The sequence below is a fragment of the Pelodiscus sinensis genome, chromosome 27 (assembly GCF_049634645.1).
Source record: "Pelodiscus sinensis isolate JC-2024 chromosome 27, ASM4963464v1, whole genome shotgun sequence".
NCBI lineage: Eukaryota > Metazoa > Chordata > Testudines > Trionychidae > Pelodiscus > Pelodiscus sinensis.
The window spans coordinates 17,922,512-17,946,179 of NC_134737.1; the positions used below are offsets into that span (position 1 = coordinate 17,922,512).

The 23,668-nt window shown below is 56.5% G+C and overlaps 1 protein-coding gene across 2 annotated transcripts in view; it reads right to left on the reverse strand.

The window, feature by feature from the left end:
* SLC6A17 (solute carrier family 6 member 17) overlaps positions 1-23,412 on the reverse strand; it is a 52,920-nt gene extending 29,508 nt beyond the window's left edge. For both annotated transcript variants that reach the window (XM_075910021.1, XM_075910020.1), the window contains exons 1-2: positions 23,104-23,412; positions 5,205-5,600 (exon numbers count right to left, since the gene is read on the reverse strand). In XM_075910021.1, coding sequence (XP_075766136.1) covers positions 5,205-5,490 — 286 coding nt within the window. In that variant the 5' untranslated portion in view covers positions 5,491-5,600; positions 23,104-23,412. The remainder of the gene's footprint in view (positions 1-5,204; positions 5,601-23,103) is intronic.
* Positions 23,413-23,668: the final 256 nt, after the last annotated feature.

A 23,668-nucleotide genomic window follows, 5' to 3' on the forward strand; every position in this document is an offset into this window, starting at 1 on the left:
CAATGACAATTCTTTTATCCACCAGCAAGTATGGATCGCTCAGACCCTTAATATCTCTAATTGCTGGGTCTGCAGCCACATCCCAGCCCACTCACAAGCTGGTTCCTGTCTTGGCAATCCCACTTAATTCCCCAGGCCTCACCGGAGGACCTCATCCATTTAACAAGACATGGAACAGTAACGACACTTGGGAAGCAGTAGGAATAAATGTATCTAAATGGATAAGCGTGGTGGAGGGAAAAGGTCACTGGTGTTGGGTGTGTAATGGGACGGGGCTGAATCTGGGGAGGAGCAGTTGTCTTCAGCATATTGTAACCAATGGTGTATGGGATTATTCAAACAAGATTGAAAAATGTAGGACCGGGTATGGGGATATGAATTTTTTCTCAACCTGGGATCAAACAGGGAAATCACTCTCCTGCTCCCGCTACAGCCACCCTAGTGAGAACAGTACAATCTTTCAATGCCATGCAAATAACACCACTCCCCGTAAGGAGAATCACCTTGTGCCCTTCGGGGGATATTACTCCTCCTTTGTAGACACCTATATGGCAAAGGGGTGCAACCGACCCTTCCCGGCTTTGATAGGGCATCATTGGGTCTGTGGGACAAAGGCCTATACCACATTACCAGTTAACTGGTCAGGTATCTGTTATCCCGCCCAACTCTTCCCACAATTCCGAGTGTTAGAGTCCTTCCCACGAGAACGCCTCCGTAATTTTAGGCGAAAAAGAAGGGACTTGTCGGATGCCAAATGGTATGTGAATCACATAAGCCCTTTAACTTGGGAAGAGGCTATTGGTGGTTCCTTTATCCCACTTGGGGGAGTAATACATCATGCAAAAAGGCTTCTGAGGTTACAAGCAGTAGTTGAAATCATGGCAAATGAAACTGGAGAAAGTTTAAGGGCCCTGGCCAAAGAAACGGGAGCGATCAGACAAGTGGTCCTCCAAAACCGTCAGGCATTGGATATAGTGCTGGCAGCAAAAGGAGGGACCTGTGCTCTCATTGGCAAAGAATGTTGTGTATATATACCAGACAACACCAATGATGTAATAGATCGCGCTAGCTACTTAGAAAAGATTGCATATCTTCCTCACGAAGAGCCAAGTTCCCTGTGGAAATGGCTGAGTAACTTGTTCAATTTCTCTGGCATAGGAAACTGGTTGTTTCAGGGAGCCCTGACTATCCTATTTGGTGAGTTATAAGTGAGTTATAAGATCAAGAACACATATTCCTGCGCATCCAGAAATATAATCTATGCTATCATGTGCTGAAAGTGTCCGTCTGCTATGTACATTGGACAAACATCTCAGACACTTCGCCAAAGGATTAATGCCCACAAAACAGATATCAGACAAGATCACAAAGAGAAAACAGTTTCTTGCCACTTTAACCAGAAAGGACACTCTCTAAATGACTTAGCCACCTGCATTCTGCTACAAAGACCTTTTACATCTGCACTTGAAAGGGAATCCTCTGAACTGTCATTCATGTTAAAATTCGACACTTGCCAACAAGGACTTAACAAGAATTTGAACTATCTCACCCATTACCAAGACAGTTTCCCCAATTATCACCTGTAATACCATTAACTCACAAACATCCCACTCTCCCTACCTTTAATATCATCAATTCACAGACACTTCCTTCCTTCCTCCCCCTTCCCCCCCCCCCCGCATCCCCCTTCTGTTCTGCAATTTGATTTGTCCTTTTCATATTTGTTCATTTTTTTAATTGTATCCTTTGGTATATATGGTTGTGATTACTTTCTTCCACTATTTGATCTGAGGAAGTGGGTCTGGCCCACGAAAACTCATCATCTAATAAACCATCTTGTTAGTCTTTAAAGTGCTACATTGTCCTGCATTTTGCTATCCTATTTGGGATCTTAATGATTTTTGTATGTTTTCAGTTAATCTCCTGTTGTATCCAAAACTGTGCAAAACATATCACACAGCTAGCTACCCCTCACCAGAGTGCTAATCTGATGATTTTAAATATCACTGATGAACAGAGAGACAAAGAACGGTTAATGCAAGGAACCCAGTAATTGTTGGTCATAGGCGAGGCTTGACCAAAAGGAGGGATTGTGAAAGTAGAAAGAATTATACTGTAAGAAAAAGATGAATTGTGCTGTAATAATTGAATAAGTTGAAGGAATTCTGTTTGTCTTTTTAAGAGGAAGAAGAAAAGTATGTTAATGTTGATTGTAGGTATGCAGATCAAGGTGCTAGCCAATTTGGGCCTGAGTTTAACAGGAAAAGAAACATTAAGTGTTAGGAAGCAATTCCAGATAATCAGGGAGATATAGCCAGGAGATTGCTGTGTGCTTAATATTGAAATGAAGATACTTAACCACACTAATAATGTGAAGTTTTGCCACACCCTTTGATCTTGTTAACTTGGCCTTTTGACTGTATAAAATCAAGGGGTTTGAACCTTGTAGGGGACTCACATTTTCTCCATGCATTCTAGCAAAGCTTTGCAGAATAAACAGAGCAGTCTGCCAAATCTGTGAGTCCTGTCTGACTTTGACAATGTGCTCATAACTCTGAGCCAATGCCTGAGAGGGACTCAGGACAGACAGACGGATGGCTAGATAGACAGACAGAAAGAGAGGAAGGACAGACACTCACTTAGGGTATGTCTACACTACAGCGCTAATTCGAACTAACTTAGTTCGAATTAGTTAATTCAAACTAAGCTAATTCGAACTAACGCGTCTAAAACTAAAAACTAGTTCGAATTAGCGTTTTGCTAATTCGAACTAGCATGTCCACATTAAGTGGACCCTGAACCGGGCTTAAGGATGGCCGGAAGCAGTGCCGGCAGGGCATCAGAGGAGGACTTAGAGTGTGGAGCTGCTGTCTCAGGCTAGCCGAGGGCTGTGCTTAAAGGGTCCTGACCCCCACCCCAGACAGACAGTTCTCAGGGGTGCCCCGCTTGCAAAGCAGTCCTGGCTTGGAGTGCCCTGAGTGCCCACACTGGGCACATCACAGCACTCGGCCATCAGACCGGCTGCACTTGCCGCAGGCTGCCATCTAGGGAGAGGCGGCAATTGGGGGGCTGCAGGAGAGCTTCCACCCCCAGAAGCCCACAGAGCCAGCCCAGTCCTCCTCATCGGGGGCTCATACCCCATTCCTCCCTCACCTCCTTCCACTTACCCTTCCCTAGCCCCCTTTCCTGATGTACAAAATAAAGAAAACGTGTGGTCAAAAATAGAATCTGTCTTTATTGAACAAAACTGGGGGAGATTGGGAAAAGGAGGTGGGAGAGGGGAAGAGAGAGGGTGGGAGAGGGGAGGGCAACTAAAATGATCAGGGGTTTGGAACAGGTCCCATATGAAGAGAGGCTAAAGAGACTGGGTCTTTTCAGTTTAGAAAAGAGCAGACTGAGGGGGGATAGGATAGAGGTCTATACAAGCATGAGTGGGGTGGAGAGGGTGCATAAAGAAAAGTTCTTCATTAGTTCCCATAATAGAAGGACTAGAGGACACCAAAGGAAAGGAATGGGTAGCAGGCTTCAAACTAGTAACTGAAAGTTCTTCTTCACAAAGCAAAGAGTCAACCTGTGGAACTCCTTGCTGCAGGAGGCTGTGAAGGCTAGAACTAGAACAGAGTTTAAAGGGAAGTGAGATCAAGTCATGGAGGTTGGGTCCATGGAGTGGTATTAGCCAGGGGGTAGGAGTGGTGTCCCTGCCCAAGGTTTGTGGAAGGCTGGAGAGGGATGGCACGAGATAAATGGCTTGGTCACTGTCTTCAGTCCATCCCCTCCAGGGTCCCTAGGGTTGGCCGCTGTCGGCAGACAGGCTACTGGGCTAGATGGACCTTTGGTCTGACCCAGTACGGACATTCTAAGCTCAGGGCTCAGGGTCGGGGGGTCTCAGTGGACCCCCTTGATTTTCATGCAAACCTGCTCCTGGGTGGCCAGGCTGGCAGCTCTCCTGCCCTAGCCAGCCACTTTCCTGTGCCTAGTGCGGAGGTCGTGGACAAGGTCCACGATGTCTGTACTAGCCCAGGCGGGTGCCCGCCTCTTGCGGTCCTGGGCAAGCTCCCGGGAGCCGCCAGCCTGGTCCCGGGAAGAGGGGGAGGGCTGGGGGGCATCGGGTGGGTGGCTCGATCCGTGCCAGGTGCAGGGTCTGCTGGCTGGGTGCTGGCAGGCTTGCACCTGGCACGGGCACCGTAGCCAGCCCGTGCCCCTTTAAGAGGTCTGGGGCCGGGAGGGGGGCAGACGAGTTTCCCTGGTGTTGGCCAGAGTGGCCACCAGGGAAACCTGGGAAGGGCTAGCCTCCCACTAGTTCAAAGTAAGGGGCTATACAGCCCTTAATTTGAACTAGTAAGTTCGAACTAGGCTTAGTCCTCGTAGAATGAGGTTTTCCTAGTTCGAACTAAGCGCTCCGCTAGTTCCAATTAAATTCCAACTAGCGGTTTCATGCGTAGCGCCTGTCAAAGTTAATTCGAACTAACGTCCGTTAGTTCGAATTAACTTTGTAGTGTAGACATACCCATGGTGTTGATTTCATTGGCTATATCTAGGTTGGATTTAAGGAGCTGACCCTATAGGTTACCTGGTTCAAAAATTGAATGCAATTTGCTTTCCTATCACATGGAGTGCAGAGACAAGGGCATAATTGAGCTTTTGTTTCTCTGGCAATTTTGGAGGGAAAAAATAGTTTCATGTCTGCCTGAAAACAAAACGCTGTCTGGCTTTTCAGCACATAGACCCATTAGAAAATTCATTTCCAGTCAAATAAAAGTTTCACTTTAACGTTTTTTTAAAGAAAATTTAAGACATCTTAGAAAGAAAATATTGTTCCAAATTGGGGAAGAAATGGATCTATTTCTCAGCTGGCCACATTTTCTTTTTCAAACCAACCAGCTGGTAAAACTGACCAGCATTTGGGGACCGGTTCGGTATCACTGCACCTGGCATTGGCCGCTGTGGGCAGACTGGACCCTGCGCTGGATGGACCTTTGGGCCGACTCAGCCTGGCCGCTCTGATGCTCTTATGAAAGCCAGTGTGGGACAAACAGAGGCACAGCCGCCAGCGGCTGACCGGAGCTCCCAAGGGCCTGGCTGCAAGGGCCCTGTAGGCATTGCAAGAGCCCAGGTCGCGTATGTGGCTTAACCCTGCCCGTGGCCAGGCAGCACCCCCCGCTGGGTTGTCCTGAGCCTGCAGCGCCCGCCGCACGGTCTCTTACCTCCTCCATTTTTCTGGCACAAGTAGGGAAAGCGCCAGACGTTCCCCAGCCCCACGGAGTAGCCGATCTGGGCCAGGATGTACTGCAGCTTGCTGTTCCATGCCGGCCGCTTCTCCGAGTCCAGCTCCTCCTCCACATCCTTCTGCTTGTCCCAGGCCTCGCCTGTCACATTCAAGACGCTGCGCTTGTAGTCCACGGGCTCCTCGTGGGCCAGCAGGTCGGCCACCGATTCGGTGACATGCTCGCTGCTGTGCTCCCGCTGCGTCACTTTGCTGTTCTTCGGCATCGGGCCCCTCGGGCTCCGCAGCCCACGCGTCAGGCTGGGAAGAGGGGAGGTGGCGGGAGAGGCTCTGGCGTTGGAGATCGGGCCCCTCAGCTCCTAGTCATCAGTGGGATCTGCAAAATAGACATGCCAATGAGAAACGGAAGCCCAAAGCCTGGGCTGTTTGGCTTTGCAGCAATGGGAGACCCATGTGTCACTCAGGGGCAGGGGAGAAATTGCCTGGGGGGGCTCAGACCAGCTTACGAACCCCTTAAAAGTGTGGTACAAGGGGGGGGGGGAATTGTTCTCCTTGGCCTCTGAGGACGGGACAAGCAGCAATGGGCCTAAACTGCAGCCAGGGAGGTTTAGGTTGGACACTAGGAAAAAGTTCCTGCCTGTCCGGGGGGTTAAACGCTGGAATAAGTTGCCTGGGGGGCTGTGGAATCTCCATCCCTGGGGATATTTAAGAGCTGGTTGGACAGACGCCTGTCAGGGATGATCTAGAGTAGACAGTAGCTGGTCCTGCTGGGAGGGCAGGGGACAGGGCTCGACCTCTCGAGGGCCCTGCCAGTTCTAGTATCTTCTGATCTATGAGCACTGGCTTGAGATACAACAGATCTGCCACTGGCTTGCTGCACAAGCCACAGCCCCTCTTGTGCCTCAGTTTCCCCAGCTGTAACATGAAGATACAGAGACTGCTGTCTTTTGGCAAGCACTTTGAGATCAGCTGATTACGCGTGCTAGATAAGGGAGTTATTATTGATCAGGCCAGGGGCGATACCTAGGCATGCAAACAGGCCCTCCAGGGAATAAAAGACACGAGGTGTGGGGGGTAATATAAGAGACACATTTTTTGAGGTACACAGCAACCTGGAGAAGAAGTTGGTGCAGGAAGAGAGAGAACCCCTCCCTATCCCCACCCCCCACCATACCTTGTGGATGTCCTGGGAGCAATGTGGCAACACCACACTGCTAACGAGCTTCAGGCTACAACACGGGCAGGCAAACTACAGCCCACGGGCCGCACCCGGCCCCTCCAGCCTTCTACTCTGGCCCTCGGGCTCTCGCCAGGTCTGGGGCTTGCTCCACTCTGCATGGCTCCGAGGAGCAGGGGCAACCACGGAGTTCCACACACTGCCCCACCCCAAGCACGTGCTCTGCAGCTCCCATTGGCCAGGAACTGTGGCCAATGGGAGCTGCAGGGGCAGCGCCTGTGGGCAGGGCAGCTGCAGAGGAGCTGTGTGGGAGCCAAAGGGGGCATGGGTGACTGCTTCTGGGAGCTGCTTGAGGTAAGCACACCCCAAACACAGATGCGCTGTGAGGTCCACCAGTCTATTGTTATATGCATCGGAACTGGCCAGCTCCCATTACTGCTGCTAGCCACAGCGCACGTCCCCTCCTCGTCGCTGCCCCAGAGAGAGCCCGGAACTCCTTGGACTGGGCTTGGTGCAGCCAGTCCACTCCCTGCCTTTCCACAGACTCCTGGGAAGGAAGGGCCACATGGCACCTCAAAAGTCATCAGGCCCCGTCCCCTGCCCTGCGGCAGAAACCTAGACAAGCCCTGACAGCTCTTCTTAAAGGGTCCAGTGGCCTGGCATCCACAATCCTTCCTACAAGCCTGAGCCCCCCGCGTGGTAGAAAGTTTCCCTCATGTCCAACCTAAATCCCTGGATGCAGATTAAGTCCATTGCATCGGGTTCCCCTTCCCTGGGCATGCAGAAAACTTATCGGTGTCCTTGTCTTAACAGCCCTTAGCAAATCCCAGTACTTTTATCCGGGTCCTCCCCTGCCACAGGCTGCATCAGATTAACCCTGGTCACCGGCCTCACCTTGCCCCACAGGGCTGGTTTCTGCAACTTTTCTCCCTTTTGTGGCTCTCCTCTGGATTTTCTCTTCAACATGACCCCCCTTTCCTAGCGTGCAGTGTCCAACCATCAGGCGTGGTCCCCTGCCTGCATAAAGCACTCGAGGAGGAAACACCATGTCCTAGAACTGCAGAAAGCTGAACTTGTGGTTCAGGCAGCCGGTTCTATTTCTGGCTCAGTCACATGCACAATCCTCTTTGGATCAGATCCAAAGCCTATGGAGATCAGTGGAAAGATTCCCGACAATTTCACTGGCCTGCCGCATCAGAGCCCTGGCTGGTCTTTCAGAGCTGCAGGTCGAGATGATGTTTCTACCTGACCCTGTGTCAATCGTGTCCTGAAGCCTGAGGATGAATTGTGCCCTTAGCACAGGATGCTCCTTCTGCAGGCAATTTTCCTGCTGTAGTAACTGCCACCGCGTTGTGAGCTATTGGCATGAATGGCCCATTATTACACAATTAAACTATTGTATCAATCTTGCCAGAATATTTAAACTGCTTCACGGCAGTGTTTGAGAGACGCCTGAGCCAGCAGAGCCCGGAGAGCTGACACGGTAGCCTAGCAACGGATGCAGGGAGCAGCTGAAAATAGCTTTTCCCACAGACGCGGGCAGGGAGCTGCTGAACTGTGAGCTTTCTTTGGAGGGATGAGGAGCCGAAAGGAAGCAAAACGCAGAAAATCGCTTCCTGCCAAGGCTCTGTTTCCCCACTAGGCTGCTCCTTAACGCCGCTCAGCAAGTGGGCCTGATACGCTGAGCGGAGCCCTGGCCTGGCCTGCAGACCTCGGCTTCTGAGTCATCGGGGTCAGATGCTGAGATCTTTGCACAGGCCTTCTTCAGGAAAAGACGGGTCATTTTCCAGCGGGCCTGCGTCTGAATAAAGAGACATTTTCCTGGCAGCTTAGCAGCGGCTTCCTAGCAAGATCCGGGATAGGGGTCTCCTCTGGCTCACCTGTGTACAATCGGGAGCGACTCCATTGGGCTTGCTTCCCCCTCACTCGTGTGAACGCAGATCAGGGGAGACGCACAAAGGCCTGAGCAGAAAGCAGGAAAGGGCCCTGGGCCGCTGTCCTTGGTGCTGAAACCAGACGTGGGCTCCCCTTTGAGAGATTTTCCTGAGGGGCGAATGGCACTTTGCCTGCGTGAGGGTCCTGGGGGCAGCGCTCGCCCAACACCGATGGCAGCCAGATTCCTCGATGCCAGGACTTGCTTCCACTCCCTTCTTCCACTCCCGCCAGATCCCACTGTTGGAAGCACCTCCAGGGCCCGGATCAGGACTGTCAAATCAGGGGTGTGGGTCGGGGCCTGGCTCTGATTTCGCCCAGGCCCATGTAAATGAGATAACTGGATGAAAGCCACCTCATTCCAGGGCCAGATGTGCTGCTCTCCTACACGACAGCTCAGACCTCTGGGGACCTGACCCATCCGGCAGCAGGGAATTTGCCAGACCGGGACAGGTCAATGCCCGTCCTCTGCTACTAGCTGCAGGGCTCCACTCCACCAGCAGCAGTGGGGCTGAATGAGTGGGGCTGAGATGGAGGAAGAGGCAGGGGGTTGAGGAGCCCCACAGCCAGGGGGCAGGAGCACAGTCCTGCAGGAGTCTCCTAGCCCCACAGCCACCGGGTTGTGCCCCTGACCCCAGCTGCAGGGCTCTGCAGCCACCTGCCTCTCCTCCAGAGTGTTTCCCCATCCCTACTGCTCCCCTCCCTCCCTGCTCATGAGCTATTGGTGGCACTCCAGAGGCTCAGGGAGGGTGGGCTGAGTGCGGGGCCAGGGTTCCCCCAGGACTTCTCCAGCCTGGGAACACCCCCGGGATGCTGGACCACAGATGCTGCTGGATGCTGGAAGCCTGGACTAGAGACCCACCCAGTAACATCAGGGAAACGCAAGAGAGAGGAGCCCGAAGGCCAATGTGAAATCAGCCCGTCTGTTCCCAGCACCCTTGTGAAGCAGCCTCAGCATCCCAAAGGGCCAGATCTAAGCCTGCCGCAGCCAGTCGGTCTTTCCAGGCTCCCGGGCCAGGGCTCCCCTAGTGCATTTCAATTCCAGCCTTTCCGCCGCTGCTGATTGAAAAGGGATTTAATCAAAAATTCATCTCCCCAAACAACCAGCCAAGTGGATACAGACAAGGCTGAGCAGCTGGCAAGCAAGAGCCTTGCTAGTTCTCCCTGAGAGACGGGGCTGGCTTCACTCCGGCCTGGACCGTCTTCCCACGGGCAAGTTCTCACTCTTGGGAAGGGAGCGGAAGCAGTTCTCACTCTCAGGCTGCAGAGAGGGGCACTTGAGAAGCTCAAAGGCTGCCCTCTAGTTGCAGTAATATTTCATGTGGAATGGCTGTGCTGGGTTCTCCGTCATCTGGAGAGCCCTGCAAATCCATGGATACCTGCTTCATATCCGCAGGTATCTGCACTCGCGGATGTCAGTGCGGATACCCGCTTCATATCCAGGGGAATCCGTACCCAGGGCCGGCCTTACCATGAGGTGAACTGAGGCGGCTGCCTCAGGTGCCAGACTGGGGGGCACCACTAGGACCCAGAGTGTAGACAATTGTGTCTGTGCTGGTGCAGGTGTATTCTCTCTGCACTAGATGCACAGAGATGGTGGAGGGCTGTGCTGGAGGAAGGAGCACACAAGAGACACAACAGGCAGGCAGGAAAAAGGGGGCATGAGGGTGTCATTCGAGCTCCCTGCCTTAGGTGCCAAAATGTTGTGGGCCAGCCCTGTCCACACCCGCAGATGTCAGTGCGGATACCCGCTTCATATCCACAAGTATCCACAAGTATCCACACCCACAGATGTCAGTACAGATACTGTGTTGTACTGTTCAGGGGGTCAGACTAGATGATCATAATGGTCCCTTCTGACCTTAAAGTCTATGAGTCTATGAGATACCCGCTTCATATCCACAGGTATCTGCACCCGCAGATGTCAGTACGGATACCCGCTTCATATCCACGGGTATCTGTACCCGCAGATGCCAATGTGGATACCTGCTTCATACCCACGGGTATCTGCACCCGCAGATGTCAGTACGGATACCCGCTTCATATCCACGGGGTATCCGCACCCGCAGATGTTAATGGGGATATCCACTTCATATCCACAAGTATCTGCACCTGCAGATGTCAGTGCGGATACCTGCTTCATATCCACAGGTATCCACACCCTCCAATGCAAATATCCGCAGCTCATTTTTGTGGCTGCAGATACAAATTTTGTATCTGCACAGGGCTCTAGTCATTTGCCTGCGGAAATGAGCCTCGTTACAGACAGGACTGGAAATCCCTTTGGCAAGGCTGAGAGAATTTGCCAGCTAAAGATGGTTCCAATGTCGTGAGTGGAGTCCCGGCAGGACTCATCAGCCTATTCTCAGTGCGCACCAAGCCACATGATCAAAGCTTGTAGGGCCAGACCCTTCCCTAGCGTAACCTCGCTGACATCAAGGGCATTGTGCCGGGGATGAATTTGCACATGCATCACATGGGCATCACGTGGGGCCTCCTAGCTTTGTCTCTAGCCCCTAAGTCTGCCGGGACTTGTTGCTGCGTATTGTCAGACACCTGTGCTACTCCCCGTTCTGCACACCCTGCTCGTGTGGAGTCTGCCTTCGTGCGGACAGTTTTGCTCCAAGCAGTCATACGTGATGCCGGAGCTGAGAAATGCATTTTCTTCTTACACTCAGATGAGAGATAATGGAACAGCGTGCGATGCCTGTTGTATCCCTTCCTTGCATCCTCCCTGCAAAAGGCGTCCTTTTCAAAGCCAGGGCAGCCAAGGAAGACAACAGGAATGGGGCACCTAACTCCCAGCTGTGCCTTTGAAAATCTCCCTCCAGACGTGTAAATAAAACATAGTTCTGCAAATACTATAGCCCACAATAGTGCATATTCAAATAGGGACACGTGGCTCACCATGGTGCAACAGGCCAGGGGCTGTGTCTCATCTCCAGCAGTGACCAACACCAAATGCTGCAGAAGAAAATGGAAGAAACCCTGCAGATGGGATCCTCGGTCCCCAAAGTGCCTTCCCAACCCTAATATCCCAGGCCCAATTTCAGCTCCAAGCAAAGAAATTCAGACTGTAAAAGCTGGGAGGGTCAGGAAACGTGACTTTGGGAACATTAAAACATGACTAGTCCGCAGCACCTTAGAGTCTAACAAAGAAATGTCGATGGGATCAGGAGCTTTCGTGGTCACAACCCACTTCAGAGGGGCCCAGGCTGCAAATAAAGCAGAGAAAGAGAGGGGATGGGGAGGGAAAGAGAAGGGGAAACTGAGGCAATATTGTCAATTAGAGCCTCTGTGCTAAACGAAGCTGATCGAGCGGGTTCTGGGTGTTTGAAGTACCCGGTGTGGTGGCGTGGCGGGTACCCCTGACCCTGCACCCGTCTACAGCAAGATGAGATTCTGCCAGCCAGTCGAATCGGGGGGTACAGCCCAGCCCAGGTTTGATGTGGGCATCGAAGAGAGGGGCCAGGCAGCCTCAGCCCCCTTGGGGGAGGGGTCCACAGGCCCCCAATCCCTCAGTACTCAGCTTACTCCATGTTTTCCCAGCCAAGACTGACTCTCTCCTTCCTTTGCCCCAACTCCATCCCTCTCCAGTGGGAACTGGTTGGGCCATGGTCTACGTGACATGAGGGCCTTCAGGGCGCCCTCCCCCGCTGGGCAGCGCTTACAGACAGAGGCCAGTAGGGGTCACCCACAGCCCAAGCCTAGCGCCCAGCAAGTGGGTGTACCCCCACTGCATCACACCCGGTGCTTGGCTTTTTATGCCACTAGGCTGTGGGATGTAGCGGGTCATCCAGTTAAGGTCTTTGTTTAAACCTCCAGTGCAGGTGTCAAACGTGTACATGAAACCAAGCTCTGCAGCTTCTCTTTCACGTTGGGAACATGGGCAGCTTCTTACCCAAGAGATCTGCTCCCTGCAGGGACTGGGTCTGGTACAGTAGTTCTCAGACTTCCCTTTTCTGTGCCATGGCCCATCTGTCTGGGGTCTAGCCAGGCTCCACTCCCTTTGGCCATATGGAAAAGGCAGGCTGAGCTTGCTATCTGCTGGCAGCTGCTCGTGACCCTGAGGCTGGGAACATCCACTCTAGAGTGAAATGTGCTGACTTGAAGTGACAAACATTAGTCTCCGTCTGTGGCTTGTCCTGCCCACCAAACCAGCACAGCTCGAGGAGAGGGAGAGGCGGCCGGTCCAGGCTCATGCATCTGTGACATAGTGGGGGTACCTGGCTGGTTGCTACGTGGGGCTGTGGTAACCCCCACTGGCTGCTGTCTGTACCACGGCCCAACAGGACAGGGGCGAGTCATTATGCAAAGGGGGCTCCAAACCTGTCTGACCAGCTACCCCCCAGGGAGAGAAACAAAGGAAGGTGGATGCCGCCCCTGGCTGGGGGGCAGGGCTGGAAGAGAGTGAGTTAGTTTCTGTCGGGGGACCATGGAGGAAGCAGCCTCAGCAACAGGCTGGAATTTAGGGGCCCAGGCTCCCCCATCTCAAGGGGGGCTGAGGCATCCTAGGCCTGTCCTGTAACCAGATTCCATCTGTGCTGTGCTGTATCCTGGAGAAGCAATAAACTCCCTCTGTTCTACTGGCTGGCGGAGTCTGTCCGTGCCACTACGGGGGTGCAGGAGACGGGGAAACCCCAACGCGCCATCACAGCATCGTTAACACCATTGCTAATTGTTCTCCGACGGCAGAACCTGCATTGCTAGCGGTGCCACAGGGGCTGGAAAGCAGCTCAGCCCGACTGGCCGAGTCTGGTGGGGAGCGTGGACCCATGCAGCGAGGAAGCAGTGAGAAAAGCCACCTTATGTCTAGTAATGTCCAGGGGAATTAGGAACTGAGCTGTGTTGAGGATCTGGGCCACGGAGCGTAAGCGGTGCCTAGGTATCATGTGGCCTCCAGACGGGGGTGAAGTTCACCCTCTGTAAAAAAGTCCGATGCAGAGTTAGAGCCATTCGCGTAGTCGCTGCTCAGAGCGGGGCTGTGGCAAGAAGCTGCCATCCCCCCTCCAGTGTTGGGGCCTGATCTGCAGCCCACTGAAAGCCCCCATGGACTTTGCCTGGCTCCGATCAGGCCCCAAAGGCACAGGACGCAGGGCTGGCCAGTGTCTGAGGACTCCTGGGGCAGGGGTGGCTTCTACCAGCCAGAGAGTCGCAGGCTCGGTGGGCATGTCTAGCCACGGCTGGCCAGAATCAGCTGGTTTGGGGTAACAGGCCAGGGGCTCAGACCAGAACTTGAGCTCTGAGACCCTCCCCCGTCACAGGGTCAGGCTCCTGCCTGTGCATCGAAACAGCCCCTTGGCCTAAGTCAGCTGACACGGGCCAGCTGTGGCGTTTCATGGCCGCGTGGCCATTCCCCTTGGGCCCCACTGGGCCTGCGGAGCGTGCGCCCCACACAGACCAGAGGCTTCTGGGACAGGCAGCCGCACTCAGTCGCGGGGCTGTCCTCCCAGGAGCTCCCTGCGGCTGAGCGCTCCGCTTTCCCAGGCTTCCTGCACCATTATAAATAGCGCGGCAGGGACGGGCGCTGCGGGGCTCTGGGAACACGGAACGTCTGCGCCGTGTGGGGTGGGGTCAGGTGGCCCCTCCGGCCTGCGCCTGGAAAACGCCCCACTTGCGCTGCAGGCCGAGCCCCGTTCTCCAGGCGCAGCGGCTCCGGCTCCGGCGAACAAGCCTTAGGAAATTCGAAGCACTTGACAAAGGGAGGTTTCGCTGGTGCCAAGCTGAGGCCCAGAGGAAGGAAGGGTATGTCTACACTACAAAGTTAGTTCGAACTAACTTAGTTCGAATTAGTTAATTCGAACTAAGCTAGTTCGAACTAACGCATCTAGAACTAAAAACTAGTTCGAACTAGCGTTTTGCTAGTTCGAACTAGTAAGTCCACATTGAGTGGACTCTGAACAGGGCTTAAGGATGGCCGGAAGCAGTGCCGGCAGGGCATAAAAGGAGGACTTAGAGCATGGAGATGCTGTCTCAGGCTAGCCGAGGGCTGCACTTAAAGGGTCCCGACCCCCACCCCGGACAGACAGTTCTCAGGGGTGCCCCGCTTGCAAAGAAGTTCTGGCTTGGAGTGCCCTGAGTGCCCACACTGGGCACATCACACCACTCGGCCATCAGCCCGGCTGCACTTGCCGCAGGCTGCCATCTGGGGAGAGGGAGTAATTGGGGGGCTGCAGGAGAGCTTCCACCCCAAGAAGCCCGCAGAGTCAGCCCAGTCCTCCCCATCGGGGGCTCGTACCCCATTCCTCCCTCACCTCCTTCCACTTACCCTTCCCTAGCCCCCCTTCTTATTGATGTACAAAATAAAGAAAACGTTTCTTCCAACATTGACTCTGTCTTTATTGAAAAAAACTGGGGGAGACTGGGAAAAGGAGGTGGGAGAGGGGAAGAGAAAGGCTGGAAGAGGGGAGGGCAACTAACATGATCAGGGGTTGGGAACAGGTCCCATATGAAGAGAGGCTACAGAGACTGGGACTGTTCAGCTTAGAAAAGAGGAGATGGAGCGGGGACAGGATAGAGGTCTCTAAAAGCAGGGGTTGGGTGGAGAGGGTGCATTCAGAAAAGTTCTTCCTGAGTTCCCATCAAGAAGGACTAGAGGACACCAAAGGAAAGGAATGGGTAGCAGGCTTGAAACTAGTAAGAGAAAGTTGTTCTTGACAAAGCAAATAGTAAACCTGTGGAACTCCTTGCTGCAGGAGGCTGTGAAGGCTAGAACTAGAACAGAGTTTAAAGGGAAGTGAGATAAAGTGATGGAGGTTGGGTCAATGGAGTCCTATTAGCCAGAGGGTAGGAGTGGTGTCCCTGCCCAAAGTTTGTGGAAGGCTGGAGAGGGATGGCACGAGACAAATGGCTAGGTCATTGTCTTCGGTCCATCCCCTCCAGGGTCCCTAGGGTTGGCCGCTGTCGGCAGACAGGCTACTGGGCTAGATGGACCTTTGGTCTGACCCAGTACGGCCATTGTAAGCTCAGGGCTCAGTGTCGGGGGTCTCAGTGGACCCCCTTGATTTTCATGCACACCTGGTCCTGGGTGGCCAGGCTGGCAGCTCTCCTGCCCTAGACGGCCACTTTTCTGTGCCTAGTGCGGAGATCGTGGACGAGGTCCACGATGTCCGCACTAGCCCAGGAAGGTGCCCGCCTCTTGCGGTCCAGGGCAAGCTCCCGGGAGCCGCCAGCCTGGTCCCGGCAAGAGGGGGTGGGCTGGGGGGCATCGGGTGGGTGGCTCTGTGCCGTGCCAGGTGCAGGGTCTGCTAGCTGGGTGCTGGCAGGCTTGCACCTGGCACGGGCACCGTAGCCAGCCCGTGCCCCTTTAAGGGGTCCGGGGCTGGGAGGGGGGCATAGAGTTTCCCTGGTGTTGGCCAGAGTGGCCACCAGGGAAACCTGGGGAGGGCTAGCCTCCCACTAGTTCGAACTAAAGGGCTACACAGCCCTTAGTTCGAACTAGCTAGTTCGAACTAGGCGTTAGTCCTCGTAAAATGAGGTTTACCTAGTTCGAACTAAGCGCTCCGCTAGTTCGATTCAAATTCGAACTAGCGGAGCGCTAGTGTAGCACCTATTAAAGTTAGTTCGAACTAACTTTGTAGTGTAGACATACCCGAAGAGACTGGCCCAAGGCGTCATGGTGAACCGGGGGCGGGCCTGGGAGGAATGTCTAGGTGGCTGCTCCCCTGCCACCTGAATCCCCGTCCCCTCGCGGCCGTTCCTCTCCTCTCGCACGTGCTCCAGGCGCCCGGGAGATGAGCAGGGAGAGAAACGCTGCCCTGGAAGGTAAACCAGCCTGGGCCAGGGGAGGCGCCCAGCAACCCAGCATGCCCAACCTGCCTAGGGTTGCCAGAGGGTCTCCCAAATACCAGACACCCAGTATTTTTTGGTCAAGCAAAAAACCAAAAAAGAACGCGGGATAAGCCCCTCCCCCCCGTGCTGGGGTGCCCAGAGCAGCGACCGCAACCCCATCTCCCAGCTGGGACTCGCAGGCCGCCATGGGCGCTGGGAGCCTGGGATTGCGCAGAAGCCTGGGGGGGGCGGGGGGAGTGCCCAGCCACTCCCCCCGCCAGGCTTCTGCGCAATCACAGGCTCCTAGCGCCAATCGCAGCCCCGCCTTCCAGCCGCTCCCTCCGCCCCCGCCAGGCTCCCATCCAGTGCGCAGCCAGAAAACTCAGAGAACACCGGACATTGCACGTTGCACGTTGCACGTTGCACACTGCACATTGCACACTGCACACTGCACACTGCACATTGCACATTGCACACTGCACACTGCACACTGCACACTGCACGTCTCCGGTATTTTCTGAGTTTTTTCTACCGGACAAAGAGCGCAAACACCGGACTGTCTAGGTGAAAACCCGACACCTGGCAACCCTGTGCCCTCCTGTGCGTCGCCCGCCGGCAGGGCCTCAGAACCAAGCCTTCTAGCCAGGTGCTCGCTCTCATTTCAATAAGGAATCAGTGGCCAAGCCGGGCTGCGAATCCAGGCCTCTCTCAGCTCTAGTGAATGCTCTAACCACTGGCCCACCCTGCCTCTCCTGCCCAGCCCCCTCTGCCATGCTCTGTCTGGACACGGGCAGAGTCACCCGGTGTGCTTGGCAAGTGGAGACACCCCCTTGGCGGAGGCCCAGCGCGGGGGTTAGAAAGCAGGAGTTTGGGGGGAACTGAACAAGGAATTGGACTGGAGAGTCACGTTGCGTGAGTAGGGACTCGCCCTAGAGCTCCCCCCAGCCCACACGCCGCCGAAATCCACGGACTGCCAGGGGCTGCCCGAAGGGGGGAGGGATTACAGCCGCCGGGCGCCCCAGCGGAAAGCAGGCGGGAATCACAGGGAGGATCTTGCTTTAGTCCCCGCTCCCCCAACTCATTTAAGCCACGTCTGGGGCTCGTCGGCAAACAGGCCCCTTGGAGTGGAAAGCCCTCCCCCGCTCCCTGCCGGCCCGGCCCAGGCGAGTGCCCACAGCTCAGGTCAGTCCCTGCCCTGGCTCGGAAGGGAGCTGCAGGGTTTGTTTTATCCAGGCCGATTTCATTCGGGGCCCGCTGCGCCTTGACGCTGCCTCTGCGCCTGCCACTGCTGCTCTGACACGTGCCACCGCACGTGAGCACGTTGCACCGGGCGGCAGGCCCGGCCCGACAGCGTCAGCACCTGGCAGGCTGAAGAGAAACAGCACAAAGGGGGATGGGACACAGGCTGAGTCGCTCGCGCTGCACCACTCGGCTGGGTGGCTGGGGGAGCCGGCACGAGGCTGATTTACTGGGCTAGCGGGGTTTAAAGAGGGGCAGTTTCAATTCGCCCTTTGTACCCAGGGTGTCACATTTCCAGCACTTCAGCTTCCCCTCTGGTACCTGCCACAATTTGCAGCTGCATGTTAGGAGCCAGACGCTCCGGTGATGGGCTGCAGAGTAAAACCCTGAGCCAGACTTTTGCCTCAGATTTGAGCTGTGGGCACAAAGGTGGCGATTGCCCTTCCCTGGACGGCGCCTGACAACGGGCTGGTCGGAGCTGCAAAGGCTTAGACCAGCACCCACAATTCCCGCTGCAGGGACACATGCACCAGTGACGTTTTCACCCTCTCCCCTGGGCCTCAGCTCTTTTGTAAAAACCACCCCCCTTGCGCCCGGGCACCGGTCTCCACAAAACCGTCCTCCCTCGCTTTCTCTTGCAGACACCGCCCAGGACAGCCGGAGAGCCAGCACGAGTCACGGGACTGCAGAGAGCTGCTCATTTACGCCAGAGGAGTTTCTCACCCCAGAATATTCTGATGCAGTGAGAAACTGCCTGTGTTTTTCCAGCACCTCCCATTGCCATCCCGACTGCCCCTCCTACCTTTCAGCAGAGGGCCAAGAGCCCTTTCCTTCTGAAGTGAAATGCCCATGTTCTTTTCCTTCCCTGTCTGCAAAGACACTGTCAGGGGGTGGGGAACATTTGCATACACCTTGCTAGTGGTCCCAGTCTCCACCAGGGAAACCGAGGCACAGAGCAGCAAGGGGACATGCTCGGGGGCATTCAAGGAGTCGGCGAGAGGGCAGGGAAGAGAGCCCAAGAGTCCGGACTCCTCCCGGCCCTTTGCGGGAATCACTAAGCTACCCTCCTGACACTCTCAGATGCCCGCCGTGCAGCTCCCGTGTCCTGCTCTCCAAAGGCAGGACCCAGGCCAGGTTCAGGGAGCAGACGGTGACCAGCCACGAGAAGCCACATGTCCCTTTATCCCGGTAGCAGGGAAGGAGAGATCTCAGCCACGGGGAGGGCAACAGCGGGGCAGGGCACATGGACTTGTGGTGGGTCTGGGCACCATTCACCCAGCCCCCCTGTTTATTATCTGTCTTACAGCGGCACCTGGAGCTCAGAGCGGCAGTGTGCCAGGTGCTGCGCGGGCACACGGCATGGGAGGGTGCCTGCCAGAAGAGCTTCAGATGGGAATGGAGCAGGGCGGGGGAACCTTCTTTGGGCCGGGGGCCTGACTCACAGAAAATCAGTCGGCGGCCGCACACAAGTGAGAAGCAAAAATACTCCCACTCCTCACCAGTGTGGGCTCGCCTGAGCCTCAGGGGCTGGATGCAGGCAAGCCAGGGGCTGCATCTGCCCCCAGGCCGGAGGTTCCCCACCCCTGGAATAGAGGGGGATGGGCCTCGATGAGACAGATGGGAAATTCAAGCCAATGGATTAAAGCAGTGAGGTGGGGACCCTAAACACCTCTCAGGATGGGCCTAAGTGACCTCTGCAAGGTCAAACAGGGAGCCTGTGGCTGAGTAAAGAACCGAAGCCCAGGCTGAGTGTCACAGCCATGCGCTAGCCACAAGCTCCATCTCCCTCTCACAGGTTAGGTCAGGAGGACTGGGACCGACGAGCCCGGGGGTCAAATCCCAACTGTGCCACAGACTCAGCGTGTGACCTTGGGCATGTCGTTTAACCTGCCCAGCACCTTAGCTCCTCAGCCACAGGACGGAGCTGGCTCTTCCTTCCCTCGCAGGGGTGTTGTGAGGACCAAATCCATCGCAGTGCGGGAGGGGCCCTGAGCGCTGGGAGTGAGGCCATTTACCCCTAAACCCACAGCGGGGGGCAGAAGTTCTGCCCACCAAGGCCTGGCGGGAATTGCTTCCACGCTGCACCAGGTGGTCCCGAGAGGAGCATCCTGCCCTGAGGGCAGAATCGTGTCCTCGCCTGGCTGCACATCCCCTGGTCTCCTCTCGCTCGGCCTCCTTTTCACAGCGAGGGCCCCTACCCTCAAGCCTCGGCCATTTCCCAGCCCGGCAACCAGACGGGCTGGTGCTCCCCAGGGCACCAGGCTCTGAACCTGGTTGCCGGCCTTCCCTCCCTGCCCGCTGGCCCAGTGGGCACTTCACCAGCTGCTCTCATTAGGGGTTCTCCTCCCCCCCCAGCTATGCTAATGAGCTACACTTAACAAACACGCACAGCCGCAGGCGGCAGGCCCCCTCCCGTGACTCAGTCTGAACAAGCGGCGGCACACTGTGCCCTGCCACGGGGCCCGGGCGCCGGTTGAGTCACAGGGACTCCCCAGGGCAGGCAGGGCCCAGGCAGGTCAGCTGCCAGCAGGTGCACTGGAACCCGGGCTCAAGTCAAGAGGGACAGACCATCCTGCCGAGGGAGCTCAGCTGTCGAGGGGCCCGCTCTCCCGGGCGGAGGGTCTTTCCAAGGAGACCCGGGCACTCAGTGCCTCAGTCTTTCTTGCAAGTCACTTGCCCCAGGCAGAGTGGGGATAAGATGTTGCCGTTCTGATGGGATCCCAGCCTACACTAGCTTTGCCACGAGGCCTCAGACCAGCGGCTACAACAGGCCTGGCAATAGCTGCAAAGATCTAAACAATGGCTCCCAGTGCAGGCTGCCAGGGTGTTACTGTAACTCAGAGTAGGGGCTTGGTCAGCAAAACCTGCCCACGTGCTTGGAGTGACATTTCCCGCGCATGCCCTGGTTTTAGTCAAAGGAGTCTTGCTAAATAGCTAAGACTGTAGCATCCGTACCTAGCTCATGGCTCACAGACTCCCAGGGTGGGCAGAGACCCCAAGAGCCATCGAGTCCAACCCCCCGCCCAAAGCAGGACCAGCCCCAACTCAATCATCCCAGCCAGGGCTGTGTCCAGCTGGGACTGAAAACCCTGTGGGGATGGAGATTCCAGCCCCTCCCTAGGGAACCCAGCCCAGCGCTTCACAACCCTCCTAGGGAAATCGTTTTTCCTAATCTCCAACCTAGACCTCCCCCACACTGCTACTTGAGACCATCGCTCCTCGTTCTGCTACCTGCCCCCACTGAGAACAGCCTCTCTCCAGCCTCTTTGGAACCCCCCTTCAGGGAGCTGCAGGCTGCTCTCAAATCCCCCCTCACTCTTCGCTTCTGCAGTCTAAACAGACCCAAGTCCCTCAGCCTCTCCTCATAGGTCACGTGCTCCAGCCCCTGAATCATTTTGGTCGCCTCCGCTGGACCCTCTCCAATGTGTCCACATCCTTTCTGTAGTGGGGGCCCCAGAACTGGACGCAATACTCTATTGACTTAGCAAGACTCCATTCACTAAGCCCTCAAGAGCCAAGAAGGGGCACATGGGGGGGGGGGTCACAAAGGGGTGTGGAAATGTTTATCAACCCATAACACTGTTAGGAGAGGAATTTTGATACGTCGCTAGTCGGGCAGCATCTGGACAAGCTGGACCCTCTGATCTGGCCTCCTTTCATGTCTCGTGGGGATATGCACACGCACGTCAGCTGCAGCAATGTGACGCTCAACTCGAAGCCAGTTCGATCCAATGATCACATGGTTCCTTGAACACTGCGAGCTTTATCATGTTCCCCAAGGGCTGTTCTCTGGGCTGGAGTAGAGATCCCTCCCTCCCCACCAGCGGCACTCACTTCAGAGCAATGAGCTACTCTGACTGTAACCCCTGCCTGGAAACCTGCCTGCGAAGGGAGTTCGAATGCAGCTCATGCCTCTCAAATCACGGGCCCCCATTTCGGATCAGCTTCACCTACCGTAACACAACCAGCCTCTTCCTGTGTAAACAGCACAGGCCAGACCCACCTCACTGGCACCGGAGTACACTCAGAACCCAGCAGCGCTCCTCTGGATTTACTCAGGCCAGACTCTGCCCTCACCAGGGGCTACACAGATGTGACCCCAAGGGCACAAGTTCTCCTCTCCGACTGTACAAGTCCAAACTAGCCAGGAGCTGGGGTACTCCAGATTTACACCAGGAACGGTGGGAGCAGCCTTTGGATCTACTCTGGAGCCTGGGCCATCGGATCCAGGCCCAGGGCTCTGTTCCATGACACTCAGGCCCTGGGCCTTTTAAATTGCCTCATCTGCCCAAGGACTTGCCCCTTCTGCCCCCCACTCTGCCCAGAGGCCTGGCAAGGCTGTTGGCCCCCTTGATGACAATTACGGGTCCCACAGACTTTAAGGCTGGGAAGGGACCATCATGTTCATCTGTCTGACCTGCTGCACATCTCAGGCCACTGTGTCTCCCCTGCCCACTCCCGCCTTCGACTGGGCCACTCCGGGGTCCAGTTTTCCTGCTCTCGGCACGTGTGGTGAGATGCTTTCAGCCCGCCTGGGGGAAGGGCTTCTGTAATCCCAGAATGGAGGAAAGGAAGGGGCCTGGAGCAGAGGTTACACCCAGAGCCCTGGGCTGGGAAGGACCAAGTAAACCCAGGCCCAACCTGCTCCTACGGAGCCCCACTAATGGGGATCCACAGGCCCCCAAAAGCCTGCCCCGCTCCTACAGTGAGTGAGGGCTTCCTGCTGGCCAGCCCAACCCTTCCCAGCTGCAGCTTGTTCCAGTACTTCCTGGGCTAGCACCTCAATGGCTGTAAGAGCAAACGCCTGGATCTGACCCACAAAAGTTGGCCCAATATCTGCTCACCCAGCTTGTCTTGCCAGTTCCCGCTCACCGGGGTCAGGCCCCGGCCCCAGGGGGTTGCCAGGGTGCGGATCCCCTGCAGCTTCTCAGCAGAGCGAGCTCCTGGGCTGGGGCAAACCAGCATTCAGGGCGGTCGGTGGGGCTCTGCTGCTGATTTACGGCAGCCGAGGACCCTGGCCAGCCCAGGAGCCCTAGGCGACCCTGTGTCCTTGGGAGCGCCCTGCGACTGACTGAGCAGCACAGAGGCAGGAGGGGAGATGAACCATCCTTGTGCCTCCTGGCCACCTCAATCCCGGCCCCTCCCAGATGGCTGCCCATTTTCTGCCACCAGCACAAGGCTGCTGCTGTGACTTCCCAGCCTGCCAGTAACTGGCCAAGTGCCGCGCAGGGGCTGGCATGTACCTGCTGGGAGCACCGGGGGCTGGCTGCCTCCTGCCTCAATGTGATCCTCAAGGTCACACTAGCAAGCCGAGCCTGTCTGGAGCTCAGCAGAGGCGCTCGGCTTGGCGCCGGGGTCCTGAGGTTGGGCTGCTGAGTCCACTGGGGCCCATCAGAGGTACCAGCTAGGTGGACCCAGCTACTGCAAAGGCCATTTACCTGCTCCCATCCCTCTCACTCTGGGGACGCCTCCTGCCGCCGCTTCCCCGCTCCTTGGACCAGGCCTGCTGTTTTCAGGTGCCGCTGATCCTGGTTTCCTGTCAGTCTCTGCCTACACCTAGTTGCCAACTCTCCCGGGTGGAGGGACCAGGTGCCTCCTGTGGCCATGGTGCCCGGTCTGTCCGGTCCGGGAGTATTAGCAACCCCCCTTCGCCCTCGATGTTGGCTCCCTGCGCCGGGGGCGGGCGTGTGGGCTGGCGGCGGGAGAGAGAGGGGAGGGGAAGCCGCGGGGACGCAGGACAAAAGCCGCCGCACGTACTGACCTGGGGTACCCGCAGGGCGCGAGCCTCGCCGCCCCGGCAGCTCCGCTGCAATTGACCAGCCCCGCGCCCGGCGATGGACACGAGGCGCGTCTTGACGCGCGCCGAGCCCCCAGCTCTCCGGGCTCCTCCAGCGGCGGCCGCGGCTGCCCGGCCCGGCCCAGCCCTCACCCGGCCCCTGCCACCGCCCGGCACCTCCCCGCTCCGCGCAGCCCGGGCTGGAGCTCAACCGCCTCGCCTCGCTCAGTGCCCGGCGCGCGTCCCTGCCTGCGCCAGGCTCCGCTCCTGCCCCGCGCCGCGCTGCCTCCTAGCTCCGCGCCGCTCCCGGGAAGGGGGACAGGCTCTGCGCGGCGAGGGGGTGACGCAGGCTTGAGTCACTCGGAGACGCGCGTAAGTGGGGCGTGCTGGGCCGGGGCGTGGGAGCCACATGCCCCCTCCTGGGACCGGAGGTATCACGTCGGAGCGCTACAGGATCCCCCTCCCTCGCCCCGCAAAAGGACGGGACTGGCCTGGGCGGCACCTGCGCTGGGGGTCCTGCCTTCGGGGGGTCGCTGCCCAGAAAGGCCCC